The following is an 18,472-nucleotide window of genomic DNA, read 5'->3' as shown; positions in this document are numbered from 1 at the left end:
ATGAGCGGCCTGTAGGGTTAAAAGGGTAATATGTCAAATAAGTCAAGAGGGAGTAACTTATCGGTTTGGCACCGGTATAAGCAGTTTTTTTTTCCACATCCAAACACTCAAAATAACTTATCGGCGGTTGTGGACTGAAATAAGTTGATAAGCACCTTAAATACTTCCCAAACACCCCCTTTAATATCACGAAATTTTCCTCTTATAGAAAGTGGGAAGGGGGAAGAATTACTCCATGAACGTTTTGTATGTTCTTCCCATGTCGAAAATTGGATTCAGAATAGCCAGCCAAATTCACAAATTTCTTCTACTGTTTTTGCAGCTAGGGTTTATCTCTATCGAACTGCATATGCCATATCAATGTATGTAAAGTGTGTGTAAAGGTATAATCTGCTTGGAGAATCACCGATGGAGGAAGGCAGTCGCGGAGGTAATGATGGTGCGTCGTCATCGTCGCCATTATTAACCGGTGGTGGGCGGCAGAGGTTTGAGGTGGAGTTGAGACCTGGAGAGACAACAATTGTGTCGTGGAAGAAGCTTGTGAAGGATGCCAATAAAGCTGCCAGTAACAAGAAGTCCCTTCCTGTACCGGCTCCTACTGTTGCTGTTAATCAAACCCTAGATTCTCTGAATGCCCCTCCTTTGGTATTGTTTCATTAACTTATCGTTAATTGTAATTAAATTGTTGCTTACAGTTCATGTGAAGGAAGTAGGAGTTTTATTGGAAATTGTGGTTTTATCTAGGATATTCGGTCAGCTGTTTCCTTCGCTTAATATTTACTTGTGATTGAAGAAGTTTAATGGATTCTTCAGAATTCAGTTAAGTTGGTGGCGTTTGTAACTTGAATGTTTACGTGGACAGTTGGGAGCTAGTAATTTGACAGGGTATTGTAACTATCATGATAAGTATAATAAACAGCAGCTTGAGTTGATTAAATTACAATGATTTGGAAGTATATAATCTTTTTATATTTTTTTCTTGAAAGTGACTTGCTGATGTCATTTTGGGTACTGATGTGTGATCATGCTAGAGATATAAGCAATTAGACTTCTAAACTTGCTCTAATTCTGTGCATGTGCATGATGTGTTTGTGAAGATAGGTAATGGTCGATGTCAATATTTCTGAAAAATTGGTCCGTTACAGACATAAACCTGTACTGAATACTGTAACCCTTTTTGGGTTTTTTGTTGCTTCTTTTTGGGTGATTACTGAATTTTCTTGTATTGTAACCTCGTGTGGTGACTTTCTTTTTAGCACTTAGTCAGATCCTGTTTTTGCAGGGAGAGTCTGCTGAAAATAAAGCCAATGATGCACCCCATGGTAGCCGTTTCAGTGCTGTCATTGAGAAGATTGAACGCTTATACATGGTATTCAATATCTTTATTATGCTACAAATTCTCTTATCTGGAAAATGATGAGGATGACATATCTAGTGGTCTTTCTGCATCATTTTTAGAACTACGGATTGGGATTGACAGAATTACATCGACCTGTTATGAGTAATGTTGTAGAAAATTCTTGTCATTGTCCTGAAGATGTCACATCTTATACTTTCAGGGTAAAAATAGTAGTGACGAAGAAGATCTTAATGATGTTCCTGATGATGATKAGTATGACACTGGAGACTCATTCATAGATGATGCAGAGCTGGTCTGTGAATCTCTCTTTTTTGTGTTATCTGCATAATAATTATGTATTTGCAGCACGACTAAATCACACTGTTCTTATCTCTGTCGAGGATCAGCAGTCAGTACAGTCTGCCTTTGGATTAATTGCCTTCTTTCTGTTCCACAGGATGAATATTTCCAGGTTGACAATTCAGCAATAAAGCATGACGGATTCTTTGTAAACCGTGGCAAATTAGAGCGCACAGTAGTTACTCAGTAAGTTTGTCTTGATTATAATTCTTCTACCATCTTTTAAGTGAATTATATTATTTTCTTACTTGTAAAAAATATCATGCTGCATCACTGTTTTAGTGGGGGAAAGGAGAGTTATTATAAAGTGAGTTCCATATATTGTTGAAGAGATGTGCGTGTTCAAACCTTTGTACTGATGACGGGTGTTCTACCTTTTGTAAACGTTCGATTTACATATGCTTCAATAACAGTAAAGTGTAACTTAATCTATCATCTTACTACAGTATGCACTGTTTATGATTCATATTTACGTGTAATGTACTTATGTTTGTGATCCATAATTTATGGGTGATGTACTCATGCTTGTGATGAATTGATGGGTGCTACATGGCATAATATCTGTTGTTGGCTTATTGAAACCTACTTATATGAATGCATTTCAACAAAACTTGGGCTTTATTTCATGCTGATTCCCAAATCAATAAGACAATTCTTGGCATGTTAAATTGATGAAAACATACATGCATTCTATAGGAGAAGTGAAGAAACAAAGAAAGACGAACAAGCAGAACCTGCACTTTATCTTTGTTCACCTTTATCTGTTACTGTTATAACTATTCTGATTTTCCTTCCATCACTTTCTACTTCTGTCATGGATTGTCTTTTGCTTTGTAAAAGCCTGAGTTTATTGTTTAAATTACTTGGGAGTGGGCACTGCTTTTGTACTTGTTTCTGACTTCAATCTGTTTATCTTGGTAGGAATGAGCCTACTGCTTTGCCAAGCCAGCAACCAAAAAAGAGGAGAAGGAAAGATTCAGCAAAAGTTTATGGTTGCAATGATGATGGACAGTTGAATAATCTTAAAGTTAATAATAAGGCAGCTGGAAAGGTTGTGGCACCAGTAGACAAAAATTTTACCATTTCATCTCAGAGTAAATCTTCATCAACTATAAATTTTGAAGATATAAAATATCAGGACCTGACGACAGCTCTTGAAACTGTTGTGAAGAAATCTTCTGACTTGAGAAATGTAGTTGATCCATCATGTACAAGTATTTCAAATGCTGAAGCTATAATGATGACAAATAACATTGACAAGCAGAAGGCCGGAGTCCTCCAACACAAAGACTACGGTAGTAAATTGCAAGATGGAAGTCCCTCCTCCATGGTTCAGAGGTCTGATGACAAGAGCTCTCAGGTGCAACCAAAATCTCAATACGGACTATCATTTAACAACTCCGAAGAGTTGAATCGATCACTAGCCACGAGAGAGAAAAATGTGATTCGTGAACAGTCAGAAGCCAAGGCCAATGAGATAACTCCGCAAACTAAGGTGATTATTCTTTCTCCATACCTTCTGCATATTCATTCAACATCAAGTATTTACATCTTTATATGTAAAAATTTGCATGTCTTGTTCAAAGATGTAACATATACTTGCACATGTGAATATTAAAAAGCTGTGTACACTTAATGTACCAGTAGATTTAGCTGAAAGGACTAGTGAGCTCTTTAAAATGGTGGCATTGCAGAACACGATATTATGTTTCTCAGTAGCATTATGGTAGATTGTAAAAGACATATGTTTCTCACTTGAATTTTGGTATATCATAAACACATTGAAATTTGGACAGCTGGTATCATATGACTTTTTAGTTATCAAGGCAGGACTGCATTCGTGACAATACATTTAATATTTATATAAGCAGATTTTATTTCATATTGTAGAAATTTAAATATTAAATATGTACATTGTTTGTATTCTGTTATTTGGTTCTTTACAAGTGTAAAGTTGCTACAACTTTGTTTGTGGACTTCAGAACCGAAACTTAATGTTGCCTTGATATGTTAACAGAATTTGAAATTGAGTAATGAAGTTTTAGGAAAATCGCCAAGGAACTGCAGTTCTAGATAACAATTTGTTTCTCATTTCTCCTTGAATATGTAACTCATATTCCTCGCTAACACTTTCCTTCTCTATATTTGTTTTTCTATAGAATGAGAGTTTTTATTGCCTATTTCATATGGTTTTATATACAGACATTGAGCATATAGAGATGTTTTTGTCTCATCTATGTATGATATGATAAGGTAAGCTGGATATGACACAATGGTGCGAGGCATTGCCATGGAGCACAAATTCTTTTTCCTCTATTTGATACTACGGGTGCTGATTGACATCTTTCTCAATTTCTAGTTGCCATTCTGTCCTTGCTTTCAACAGACAATCAGAGTTTTTCTCTAGAGTTCTATTGCCAATTTGGTCTTAATTTCAATTTATGTGTTGTTACTCTATCTTTCATATAAAATTGTATAATTTCAGTTCCTGTGCCTCTTCTATGCATTTCAACCTATTTTCCTGTTAATGTATATTTTTTTACCCGGGACTACAAGTTTTTTTCCTTTCTGCAACTTCTAGTTTTGTATCTAAAAGAAAGAAGAGGTGGATACCAGACATTGAGCTAACAAAGATGTTTTCTTTTCTATGACTCACTGATGTAATATAGGAAAAAAGGAGTGTCAGTGGGGACATGACACAATGGTATAAGGCGTTGCCATGGATCACTGATGGTTTTCTTCTTGCAATACTAGGATTACCGTTTGACATTGTTTCTCTGGATCGATGTTTCAGCCTTCCTTTTAACCTCCAATGGACAGTCATTACTTTGATTCCAAGTTTGATTGACTTGGACTTTATTTTCTGCATTTTACCCCAGCTATCATTTTTAATTTTTAGTTCTAATGGCACTTCTTCTCTGCTTCATGGTTTATATTTCCTGTTCTATATTTGCTTCTTTATGGAACTACAGTTTTTATTCTTGTCTGTTACATGTAATTTTGTATCTAACAGAAAGAAGAGGTGGATGACAGATGTTGAGCATCAAAAAATGTTTTGTCTCAGCTTTTCTTCTAAATATGTTTTGTCCCACATAGCTAAAGACAAAGTGAAAGCATTGCCATGGAGCACAAATTCTTTTCCTCTATTTCGTACCACGGTGCTGTTTGACATCTTTCTCAATTTCTAGTTGCCTTTCTGTCCTTGCTTTCAACTTTCAACAGACAATCAGAGTTTTGCTCTGAAGTTCTATTGCGAATTTGGTCTTAGTTTCAATTTATGTGTTGTTACTGTAGCTATCATCGCAAAATTATATAATATTAGTTCCTATGCCTCTTCTCTGCTTTTCAACCTATTTTCCTGTTCTATATATTTGTTACCTGGAACTACAAGTTCTTTTCCTCTCTGCAACTTCTAGTTTTGTATCTAAAAGAAAGAAGAGGTGGATGCCAGACGTTGAGCTGACGAAGATGTTTTCTTTTCTATGATTCGTTGATGTAATATAGGAAACAAGAAAGGAGTGTCAGTGTGTGATAACCGGGTTCTGGTTATGCATTTGAGGTAAAATCTATGTGATTATTTGATTATGTGAATACGTGCATATTTATGTATGAGAAAATATGTATGCATGAGATTGTTAATATGCATGTGTATGCATGACTTATATTGTTAACATGCATGAAGTTTCGAAATATGCATGTATGTGTGCATAAAAAATAATTATGCCGGATTAGGGAGGTGTGTGTATGTATATACAAGGTATTTGTGGAAAAAGAGTTTTATATTGTTTCTTCAGCACCGCCTCTTTTAGAAAGGATAAGAAGAAGCTATTATATATATATATATATATATTCTTTTCTCAAACCGCCTCCTAAGGCAATATAAAAAGGGAACTTGCTTTTGAAGAAGGTTATCTTCAAAATTTGAAAAAAGAAAATAGTGAGAGAAAAAGTGTGATTTTCTTCTAAAAATTCAGAAACTGGAAATTGGGGTTTGAAGTTGAAGCAGTTTCTGTTGTTGTTTCTATTGCGTATAAGGTGAGTTCTTGTTTTAAATAATCCAGTCTTTGAACTTGTTAAGGGTTCAGATTTTGTGCGAAGCTGTTGGTAAACTTGTGCAGTTGATATGTATTCATTTTCTGGAAATTTAAAGGTTGAAGAGAACCTGTAATCGGACAGTGTTGTCCGATGAGGATTTATTGTTGATCAAAGTTTTATTTGATAAAAATGGTTTCCGGACGGTATTGTTCGATGAAAGTATGTTCAAACCATTTTGGATTAAAAAGAGTATTTTTGTAACTTTCAAATGAGGTTAAAAATCTGGAAAAGATACTGTTTGGATTTTCTTTCAAGACGGTTGTGACATGAGGTCTGTTTTGAAAGAAATGAGTTTTCAAATGTTTCTTCAGGACGGTTGTGACTTTGATCTGTTCCGATACGAAACTATTTTGAGAATGTTTCTACGGGACGGTTGTGACTTCGGTCTGTTCCGGTATGAAACTAAATAAGTTTTCAAATGTTTCTACGGGACGGTTGTGACTTCGGTCTGTTCCGGTATGAAACTAAATGAGTTTTCAATGTTTCTACCAGACGGTTGTGACTTCGGTCTGTTTCGGTATGAAACTAAATGAGTTTTCAATGTTTCTATGGGACGGTTGTGACTTCGGTCTGTTCAGGTATGAAACCATTTTGAGGCCATTATTGGCTAAAACTACAGATTCATCTGTAGATTTGAGGAGGAAATAAGGGTGGCTTATTAAGGAGAGGTGTACCATGGGATAAGGGTGACATATCAAGGAGAGGTGTACATCTGGATAAGGGTGGCATTTGGGTAACTCTTGTTACTATATCAACAAGAGATAATAGCTCTGGTTAACATTTCTCTATGACTTGGGAACTTAGAGATATTGCTCTTATTAAAATAATAACATGGATGTTATTGAGAAGGGGGAAACAACTTATAGCCAGAGGCATTATTTGCCGATGATTTCAAATGATTTTAATGAAATCAGAGTATTTGGTTTTATAATTGATTGGGGGAAACAAGTATTTGGTTGGAACCAAAGGAACCAAAGGAGCTCTGGTTGGTCTGTAGGACAGACCAGAGGGCTTCTGGGTTGTATGAGAAATCTTTTCCAAGTATGTACTCGGGACCAGGGGGCTGTGGTTGGTTAGTAGTACAGACTAGAGGGCTTCTGGTTATGCGGTAATCTTGTGTTTTCAGAAATATTGTGATCCATAGGCTCTGTATGTACTATACAGAGGCTCTGTATCGTAAAGTTGGTCATGCGTTTAGTCTTTCAAGTGTTTTCAAGATTTACATGACTCAAAGGCTCTGTATCATGAAAGTTGTGTTCTTAAGTGTTGTGACCGAACTCTACGTTCAAGAGTGGAGTCTAAGCTCTGTATCTAAATATGGTGTCTGAGCTTTATGTTTGAGCTCTATCTTTTGAAACGTAACTTATTATAATATCTTTCAAGTTTTAACCTTTTTAAATATCTCTTTGCAAATAAAACAACATCCAAAAAGTCTCTAGTTAAGTGGAAGCCTTAGTTATTTTTAGGGTATGAGTCCAGAAGCTTTGGTTGGTAGGACCAGAGGCTTTGGCTAATTTGAGGAGTTAGTTTAATAAAAGAACTCTATCCCTTAGAGACAGAGGAGCTCTGGTCTTTTAGTAACCAGAGAGGTGTTGGTCCTTAAGAGCCAGGGAGCTCTGACCAGTTGAACCAGAGGAGTTTTGCGTTTATAATTGATACATTGGGGAGTGTATATATCTGTATATGTGAAAAGATGATTTTGAAGTTTTGGTGATCTTCACCCTGTAATTGCAAAGAAAGGGTTATCTCACTAGACCTTTCCGTCTAACCCTCAATTTGTGTTTTAAATATGCATTGCAGGACGAGCAGGGTCTCGAGATGTTAAGGGAAAGGGGAAAATATGATTATTTTCCTTATATGCTTATCTGCTGTGTTTTGAAGAGCAATCTATTATTTTGAAGATACATGTAGTCATACATGTGATAGTACAGGGTTATTCTTTTGGAATTTTTCAGTTGTAGATTCTATAAATATAGAAACCTTGTACTAGTGGGACCAATATGGTGAAATTTGTATTTCTTTGATATGAAATATATGTTATATGCAAATGTGGAATATGGGGTGTCACACAGTGGGAACATGACACAATGGTATAAGGCGTTGCCCTGGATCACCGATGGTTTTCTTCTTTAAGTATTAGGATTACCGTTTGACATTGTTTCTCCGCATCGATGTTCCACCCTTACTTTTAACCTCCAATGGACAGTCATTACTTTGATTACAAGTTTGATTGACTTGGACTTCATTTTCTGCATGTTACCCCAACTATCATTTTTAATTTTTAGTTCTAATGGCACTTCTTCTCTGCTTCATGGTTTATATTTTCTGTTCAATATTTGTTTCTTCATGGAAGTACAGGTTTTATTCCTGTGTCTATTACATGTAAAATTTTATCTAACAGAAGAAGAGGTGGATGACAGATGTTGAGCATCAAAAGATGTTTTGTCTTATCTTTTCTTCTAAATATGTCTTGTCCCACAGAGCTAACGACAAAGTGAAAGCCTTAGGAATCTCATTCTATTTTCAGCCTCGCTGATTCTCAACTTATATATGTAGTCTTAGGAAATGGCATGTAGATCCCTCAATTTGTAATTTGTTTTGTAACATTTGTTGCATTGTATATAAATTCTGTTTTTGAAATAAAAATCCGTACACGTAATGTTTTGTATGGAACTAGCAAGTAATAGCTTGTCACTCTAGAATGATTGTAGTGCTGTTGAATGCAATTTATGTATAGATATACGGATGCATGTATGTTAGTAACATTTTATTTTTTAGCAGAAGAACCCACTCATGGCAAGAAAGGAAGGCTCCTATACCAAACCTAAAAGTACAATGCTTGAGAAAGCTATTAGGGATTTGGAGAAGATTGTAGTGGAATGTATGTCCGACTATCAGTTGACAATCATCAATTCTGTTTAACATTTCAGAGAGATGCTTCTCTTCCTTCTTCATCACTTATAATATTTTGTTATCATGGCAGCAAGGCCACCAAGTATGGAGGTTGCTGATGCTGACGGTTCATCTCAGGCTGTCAAAAGGAGAATGCCTCCTGAAATAAAGCAAAAGTTGGCTAAAGTTGCTAGACTGGCGGTAATGGACACCTAACTTTTTATTGGTATTCTTAGTGGAACGACTGGTTACTTGTCTTCTATAGTTGCTCTTCTTTTTAACATTTTACCGAAGGTGTAGAGAATTTAAACGTTACAATTGTTGTGGTTGTAGCATGCGATACATGGAAAAATCTCAAAGGAGCTACTTAATCGATTGATGAATATCGTTGGTCATCTGATACAGCTCCGATCATTGCGGGTATAGCATTTATGGTCACATTATCGACATATTATATACTGAATATATATATATATATATATTTTTTTTATTCTTTGATATAGTTTTGGTACTCTCTCTCTCTCTCTGTGGCAATCCATGGCCAACAGTGGATATGGATGTTTTACACTGCTCAAATTGCAATTTAATGTACCCTATTTCATGCTACAAACCCGATTGTTTTGATAAGCAGACCCAGAAGCCACATGCTTTGGAAGAAGCCTGTACAATTTGGGAAGGGGTTTTGATTGACAGAAAAGAAGCATCTAACATATGCTATTAGGCACGGCCATATGAACATAAGAAATCACATATGGTGTGGATGTATGTGTACTACAGTGCACTCCGTGTTCAATCTAGTCTGCAGAAACCCATGTAAGTAGGAATCAGGCTAGGTAATGGACAAACATCTGTCCTGTAATTGTTGCAAACATATTATTGGAAACCATTTACAATTTGATAGTCAGATCTTGTCAACCTTTAAGAATTACGTAGGAAATGGGGAATAGCAAGTTATCTCCTGGTAGTCATTTTGATCCTAAGCAACTTAAATCTCCTTTAGCTTCTGGGGAAAAGGAGTAGCTTGTCTGTATATCCAAAGTGATCTCTATTTCTTTTATCCAAAATGAAAGAAACTTCTTGGCCAGATTGCCATGCTCTCCAATATCTGCAAACAGAAACTATTAGCACAAACACAGCCTAACACAGCCCTTTTCCCAAAAGAAAGACGGAACATCAGTTGAATGGTTGAACCTTCCCCACTAAGATATCTGGTATCAGAGTCTCTATTTGGCCAGTTGCATCGAACATTCACTTTTTCTGCCAGATCCCTCATAAACCAATTCAAAATCATGAAGAACTCACTTGCATCCATATTGATGGGTTGCAAAGTGCCCTAGAGTTCACTGTACCTATCTTGGTTGTGGTATTCTTCAATATGCAGTATGTGGAAATTACTGCCCTTGAATGCACCATGATAAGTTGCATCTCTTAATAATATGGGCTTACCCTGTAATACCTTATTTTTTTGACCTCGCTTTTAGTTTCTCAGTATCGTTCGATGATTTCCAACAGAGAAATCTAAAGAATATGGTTAATATGGGATTGTCTGCCAAAGAAGAGAAAGATGTCAGGATGCAGCAGTTAAAGAAACAAATAGATGAGATGGTTAAGATAAGGGCGCCCATGATGAAGTCCAAGGTACTATTAGTTGTGTTCTATTTTCTATCTGCATAACTTTTACTTTAGGAAAAAGAAACATGGTTGAGTAAATGTTCTGTTGTTATGTGGAGATGAGTTTTCATTGATAAAAATGTAACCTTGAATATGTTTCTAAATTTATGGTCATGCCTGCAACTGATACTTAGAACGCTATATATGGTTTGTACTTTGTTGTTAGTTTCAGGCTATGGGGCAGCAGGTTGGGGCATCTGATGATTTTCAAGAAACTGGGGCCAAAGAAAAGGAAGTCCTTAAAAGAAGAATTACCATGGATGATACATTAGAGGACAAGATATGTGACCTTTATGACCTTTTTGTTGAGGTAGTGCTTCATCCATATTTTCTTTCGGATAAACTTTTCCTTTTTTTCACTAATCATTAATTTATTATCAGGGACTCGATGAAGATTCAGGTCACCAAGTTAGGAAGCTTTATGCAGAGGTAAGCTGATCTCGAGACTAGTTAAGGATGTTTAAGAGTTGTTTTGTTTGCTTGTTTTCTTTTATCAAAAGCTTCAGCTGCACACATTTCACAACTATGAAAAAGTAAATTATGTCTTGTATTATCCAGTTTCTTATGCGTAAATCATGTTTCATTTTTACACTTCATGCTAGTTATTGTGTAACTTTTCGTACTGGCATGGAATGGCTGATGAGTTCAGCTATCATGTCTTTATCTGTGCTATCACAGATTTTGTATTCCATTCCAAAATAATCTAAAGTTTGATTGGACATATAGTTTAATAAGAATGCTTGACTTTGTCAAATTACTGAAACGGCGACAAAAATAAATGCAAGTTGTGGACCAAAATCGAAAATATCAAGTACTGATTACTAATACTTTTTCGTGAAATAGTCCCTCTGGCCCATAAAATCTGCAATGTTTGATTTATAAAGTTAAAAGTATTTGTTTGACTATTTGTCAAATATCTAAAATTACCCTACTTGTATATTTGACAGAACAGTGAATTTTGTGGACCCATATTAATACGATCAATTTGCATTTGTTTGTATTGATGATAATGAGAAAATAACATGAAAACATTCCAAATAAGCAAATATTGCGATTTTCATGAAAGGAAAGCATTGAAATATATATATATATATATATATATATATATATATATATTTATGAATTTGGACACATGAACATAATTCACTCTTTATCTATTGCTATTGCAGCTTGCAGAACTGTGGCCACAAGGTTTTATGGACAATCATGGGATTAGACGAGCAATTTGTAGGGCAAAAGATAGGAGAAAAGCACTACACAGACAAAAGGTATTGATGAGCAATAATGCTAAATCTTCATTTTTTTCTCTTCCATTATAACCAACCGGAGATGTATGTATGCAGACCTAACCTCTAGCCCAAGGATTAGAACAGCTTTTTATGTGAAGACCCTGAATCTTAAAATTCATTTCCCTTTGTTTAATTATTACCTCGCTGGCATCCGTAAGTTGCTGTGACTAGATTTGTTCTCTATTCTTGTGTAGGTAAGTAACTCTAGACGGAGAAATAATTATCTTATATTTTATATCTGATAAAGTTAGGAAATGAAATGGTAAAAGCAATCAGATAGGGGTCTTGAAATACACGCCTGACCTACCGCTAAAATTTAACACTTTTATTTATTTACCGCGTAAGATTTTAGTCCACTAAAACGACATCGTATGCAACAATTTACCCGGTAAGCGCTTACCGTGGTAAGAGTCGTCGCCCTCACTTACCGGGTAAGACTCTTGGTCCTTGTCTCGCTCTTATCGGGTAAGATTCTTGGTCTTTACCATATTCATGCAGTGAGGTAATGTTATTTGGTAAGCGCTTACCGAGGTAAGCGTTTGGTAAACGGCCTCTAATTAGCCGTTTACTATTGCTCTGAATGTTTGGTATTAAACTATGGGGCCGTTTGTCAATGCTAATTGGGTAAGAGTGTGTGCGGACTGAAAATGCGTTGTTTATCATTTATTTTGTAGCTAGTGTTTACTAATAAAATACTTCTATCATCTTGTGCTGACCTGGTAAGTGAATTAATTATGCTGAATCAATCAGATCAGTCTTTAGGTAAACTAGGTGATGCTGACCAAATCAGCACTGGTCAGCAGTAGGCTCTAACTCATTTTCTCTAGTTTGGTGTGAAGGATCAAGAGAAGTTGAAGAGGAAAAAAATTGTTGCTACAAAAACCAAGACTCTTGAATTAGAAGGTGGCTTTCCAACTGCAGCCATGAGGTCGATTTCCAACACTTCAGCCGCTGCTCCCAACAAGCCAAAACAAGAGAAGCTGAAGGGTGATAACAACGAGAGTGATGTAGCGCCATCGGAAATGTTGGTGAAAAGGGGGAAGAGGAAACCCGAGACCAAATTGTGTGAAGCCCAAATCCCACAAGAGAAAACTACATCAGCACAAGCGGAGGAAAGACACAAGTCCCGTAAGCAAATCATCCCAACCGTCACTGCAGCTCCTCAACCACCGTTGACATGAGCTCAACACGAATACACAAGTCTGATAGTTTCGATTCACATAGGTATTATTCGGTCGGTTTTTCAACTTTTTCCAAACTACCTAATAGCCTAACCGAAGAAGGTTCGGTTTAATCAGTTTGGTAACTGGGTGAATATGTAGTCGAGTCTATGTGGTTTTTTCGATGTGTTAGAACAGAGCTATCCGACCACCTCCAAGTTGTGATGGCCTTCCGAAAGAAAGAGCAGACGCCATCCTCACTGCACCAGTCGTCCAGTCTTATAACCATTATGGAGGTAAATCATTGGGTTTGAATCCGGGACCTCCTTTACGGATGCCCACCATACTACCACAACGATAACACGTGAAGATTGATGACCTTGTTTCGTGTGCATGAACCGGTAGCTCTGTTGTGAGTCGTGACAATTAAGGGTGTAAATGAACCAAGTCTGAGCTGAATTGAGTTGAGTTGCAGGTCAAGGCTTAAGCTCGGGCTTAAAAAAATAATATAAAGCTCGAGCTCAAATATCTTTATCAAAGTAGGGCTCGAGTTTTAACTCAAATATTTTTTGGAATATTTGAGCTCGCTTTTGGAGGTTTAGAAATATGAGTTATATGTAATACCTAAAATTCAAGCTTTATAATTTTAGTTACAGGCTCGAACTCGAGATTGATTAACTGGTTTATTCGTTCGAGCTTAATTATTTTTTTATATTTTGATTGTATGTTTTATGAATACTAAAAGGGTGTTTGCATAATATTGCGAGATATATCTCAATTTTATTGTTTCGTTTTATTATTTATCTTTGTTGATATAATACGGTTTTTAGTGGTTTTGAGAAAACGATAATGTTTTTATTTTTGAATAAAATCTAAATTTAAAGATATCATAAAATCTCAATTTAGCATGTTTACGAACGAACATAAACGAATACAAACACACCTTATTTCTAAACGAACGAAAACGAACACAAGTTAAACGAACGAACATGAACAAGCCTCCGTTCGTGTTCGTTCGGTTCGTTTACAGCCCTAAGTACCGATAAACAACTTCTAAACTTGTATCCGACGCATGTTCGTCTTTTGAAAACGGTCAATATATACCTAAAAATAATTACAAGAAGTATGGTTTTGGTTATTTGGGCTTTGTTTTGTTTGGGTTTTAGTTGCACCATTTGGATTTCAGGGAAATACGGTAGCACCTTCTAAAGCGATACGGTAGCACCGTTAACAAACCTAAATTTTTTACCTTTCGGCGGCGAAATAATACGGTGGCACGTGCCACCCATGCCACCACATCAGGTCCGCCCATGATCGCATCAACAGAATGCGATAACTTAAGTCATCGCATCACACATATGCGACAACTCAACGTCATCGTATCATAAGGATACGACAACAGTTAACAGTTTGATCAAAAACCCGTATTTTACATTCCATTGATTATGCCACTCTTATCATGGCATAAACCTCTCCTTGATATGTCACCCTTATTCCAATCATATGATATAATCATATCCAAACCAATTTATGCAAATTATAACATCAAAACAGTTTTATAATCATCCCTATGTAAAGAACCATACGGTTCAAATTTTAATACCATAAAAGAAAAGTTTGTAAAATAAACTCACCTTATTAATCACAAGAGAAGAAGATATGAAGATGAACAACAAGAAGTATTCAAATTCAATACCACAAAAAACAGCTTCTACTTGCTCCCTTTTCGGTTTCTGTTTGCTTGATCTCAAGAACACACACAGAGAAAAGTTTTCACCAACTTTTTTCTTATTTACTTCCCAAAACCAATCAGATAAAACAAATATCTCAAACAACCATCAATAAACAATATAACGCGGTGGATGAGTTTAAAATTTTATTTTAAGCATATTAACACATCAAGCCCCTCAATTTATTGTCACTTTTCAAAAACAATCCCGAGCTTTATAACCGAATAACTTATTATCACAGACATGTTATAACTAACATGTCCAATTTAGTTTGAAGTTTATTTTTTTACTTCTTAGACTACTTTTAATTATGCAATATGTATTTAGGAATTGGATGTATTGAAACTCTTTATTTTTTTAGACCATGGCCGCTTCATCGTCAATTTTATAATGTATTTCTGAATTTATAATGATTGGATTGTAGACATAAAGTATGATAGATACAAACTGCATAAACCGCACCGCACCACATTTTGTGGTGTGGTCTGGTGTGGTTTGAAGTTTATATTGTGCGGTTTGCGATTTGGAAAAATGTTCAAACCGCATATGTGGTGCAGTTTGGCCTAAACCACACTGGCGAACACCTCTAATGTGAACATGTCTAGCTTGAAGAAGTATATGCTCGACTTAATTTGGCTCTACTCGACTCGAAAAATTTAATTAAACTTTTGAACAAGTCGAGTTGAACATTGGTGTTATTAAGTTCGACTTATTAAAGTTAAACGATTTCTACGTTATGCTCGAGATCGACTCAAGCTCATAAATTATTAAGCTCAAACTTGAGTAACTTATTAAAAAAATACTTGAATCGGTTACGATCATTTGAATTTGTTGATAATGTAACGTTTGCCTTATTTAATAAAAGAATATAATTCATAATTAAAGAAAAATTATCTTGTAAAAGTAAGAAATGGGTGTAATTAAAGGGAAAATTTCACATCATAAAAAATAATTATAAAAAGTACGGTTTTTATAGACGTGTCTTTATGTTTTTACTAACGTTCAATATTGCTCGATGTATTTTTACCTAGTTGTTCAGTTTCAAGGGATTTTAAAGTTTTTTGCTTGATTTCGAGGAGTTTTTTAGTTTTTCTTTATCGATTTCGAGGGGCTTTTGAGTTTTTTTTCCGGTTTTTTTTTGTTGATTATGAGGTACGGTTGCACCTTCTTGAACTTTTGAATATCATACGGTGACACCTTCTAAAACGATATGATTGCACCTTTCATAAACGTAAATTTTTTAGCTTTTCGGCAGAGAGATAATATGATGGTACGTGCCACTGTATGCCCTTCTACGGGTCCATCCATGAGGAACATGCAATAAGAAGAATAAAATTGGAATATGTTATAAATTCTTAAAACTTTCTTGTTGGATGTATCATGTCGTAGATGCATGTACACCAAAATATAATTAGGGGAGGTTTACCAAACGTTTACTTGAATAAGTGTTTACCGGCAAAATTCAACACTACAATTTACTTACCGGGTAAGATTTTAGTCTACCAAAACGATATCGTATGCAAAAATTTACCCGTTAAGTGCTAACCATGGTAAGAGTCGTCACCCTTACTTACCGAGTAAGACTCTCAGTCCTTGCCTTTGCTCTTATTGGGTAAGATTCTCGGTCCTTGCCATATTCATCCGGTAAGGTAATGCGACTTAGTAAGCACTTACCCGAGTAAGTGTTTGATAAACGGCCGCAGATGCAACCACAAGATATAATTTTACCAATTTCTTACATAAATATGTTTGACGACATCATATATATGAAGTAATAACCCTTTTCTAGTATTATCAAGGTTTTTTTTTTTTAAATATAAATACTCGTTACAAAGTATTGTGTGAATATAGTTATACAAATTTTCACTTCATTTAATTCTTATTGATATAAATATCAAGAATTACACAAAGAAAACAAGATTGTTGCAGAATAGAAAAGATTAAAAATATTTTCTAACAATCTTATACTTAGAAAACAACACATAACTTTTGACACAAAGAAAAAGCTATGCTGAGGAGAGCTGCCGATTTTTCCTTTGTTCACATAGGAAGCCTTTTGAAAAACGCAACCTTGCGTAGAGCAACTACTCTCCCTTTTATACCACTTCATGCATTAAATATATGGGACATTTGTCACTTTGAGATAAGATGGCAGAGTTGACTTTGGAACCTTTTGGAATGTCCTTTTCATCATACATGTGAAAATGACTTCTTTCTTAAAAAAAAATTCTTGTCATTTCTTCAGATGTCACATCGAACTCAAATGAAGACAAACATACCTTTCAGGTGTTTCAGAGAATGTATTTTTCAAGGACAAGGTTTGGTTGTTTGTCAGAAGTTGTTGCAGGAGTATCCTCAAGTTGACCTATCGATAACTAGGAGAACTATCGTCAGACATACAATTCAGCAGAGGAATCGGCAGAAAGTTTGGTGTGTTTTTCAGGAGCAATGTCTTCTGTTCCACATCGGATGACACGCTTCCTATTATAATCGACTAGTCTTCGATTTGCCGAACATTTTGAGTATAACCAAACTTTTACAAAAAAACCATTAAATTTTGTAAGAATCAAATGTGTAAATTAATAGACTTACAAATAGATTGAGAGGTAATCAACAAATCATCGGTGACGTAACAATCTCCTCTATTTGATGATGACATCTGATACTTTAACTACAAGAGCATAATTAAAACTTTATAAGTTCTTTAATCATTTCTTTACTCTTTCGGAGTTTTTTTTTTCACATAGACCATTCTTTTTCAAAAAAAAATTTTGGATTTGTTAGAGTGTTCGACATATACACACAAATAAACAATGAAACTAAAATGAATGAAAACTATGTACAGTGTAAGAAATGAAGTAAAGAAACTTATATTTACTTTGGGAACAAAAGATTATAAGTACAATAAATATAAGCGAGTAACATAACTTCAAGATTCGGGGTCTTGGAAGGGAAAAAGGGGATCTTCGGCATCTCTATTCTTCAACCCGGTCATTAGAAGAATGTAGAAAGTCTTATCGTCTTCATCAAATAGCACGACATTTAGCATTGCTTGTAGAAAATGGCTATCAACTCGTCATTGATGACCTATATATATATATATATATAGGTGGAGGTTCAAACGAGAACCCCTGTGATTTACGAGAATGCGAGAACAATCTAATAACCTCAAACTTTTTTAATTAATAAGTTAACTTATATTAAATATAAATAAATTAATAAGGGCAGTAATGTAATTAATTAATTTTATAAATTTTATTTAATTTAATTAGTCATAATTATCCCTTTTTTTCCTGCACGTTCTTTTCCACTCTCTCCTCTCCCCTTGTGATAATTGTGTGATTGTATAACCATAACCTATTGAAACCATAATCAATGAAGTGTAACCATAACCTATCGAAACCATGAGTAATCGTTGTGATAAATGTGTGATTGTCTAACCCTAACCGATTGAAATTATGATCAAATTTAGTGCGCAAGTGATGTTATAATAGTGATATCACATGATTATCACACCCATATCACACCAAATCGTTTAGTGGATTTCGCCCGTAATCGTTGTGATAAATGTGTGATCGTCTAATCCTAACCAATCGAAACCATGATCAAATCGAGTGCGCTGTTATGATAGTAATATCACATGATTATCACACCCATATCACACCAAATCGGTAGTCGATTTTCTAAGTTAACCCTAGCCGAGCGGAATCCTTGTGATAATTGTGTGATAATCACATGATTATCACACCCATATCACACCAAATCGTGTTGATATAAGCGATAATGTGATAATTGTGTGATAATCACATGATTATCACACCCAAATCGTGTTGATATAAGCGATAATGTGATAATTGTGTGATAATCACATGATTATCACACCCATATCACACCCAAATCGTGTTGATATAAGTGATAATGTGATAATTGTGTGAT

At 35.3% G+C, this 18,472-nt stretch overlaps 1 protein-coding gene across 1 annotated transcript; it reads left to right on the top strand.

The window, feature by feature from the left end:
* Positions 1-246: 246 nt before the first annotated feature.
* Positions 247-13,497, top strand: LOC112510779 (ubinuclein-1-like). The gene is made up of 13 exons (XM_025116128.1): positions 247-645; positions 1,283-1,369; positions 1,560-1,652; positions 1,797-1,885; positions 2,621-3,194; positions 8,576-8,675; positions 8,778-8,887; positions 9,020-9,106; positions 10,199-10,324; positions 10,524-10,667; positions 10,739-10,786; positions 11,527-11,625; positions 12,474-13,497. Exons 1-13 carry the CDS (start codon positions 409-411, stop codon positions 12,825-12,827), a joined length of 2,148 nt encoding a protein of 715 aa, XP_024971896.1. The 5' UTR covers positions 247-408; the 3' UTR covers positions 12,828-13,497.
* Positions 13,498-18,472: the final 4,975 nt, after the last annotated feature.

The sequence above is a fragment of the Cynara cardunculus genome, assembly GCF_001531365.2.
Source record: "Cynara cardunculus var. scolymus isolate 2C chromosome LG 4, CcrdV1, whole genome shotgun sequence".
In the NCBI taxonomy this organism is placed as follows: domain Eukaryota; kingdom Viridiplantae; phylum Streptophyta; class Magnoliopsida; order Asterales; family Asteraceae; genus Cynara; species Cynara cardunculus.
The sequence above is the reverse complement of the archived record's forward strand: the minus strand, read 5'-3'. Positions and strand labels throughout refer to the sequence as shown.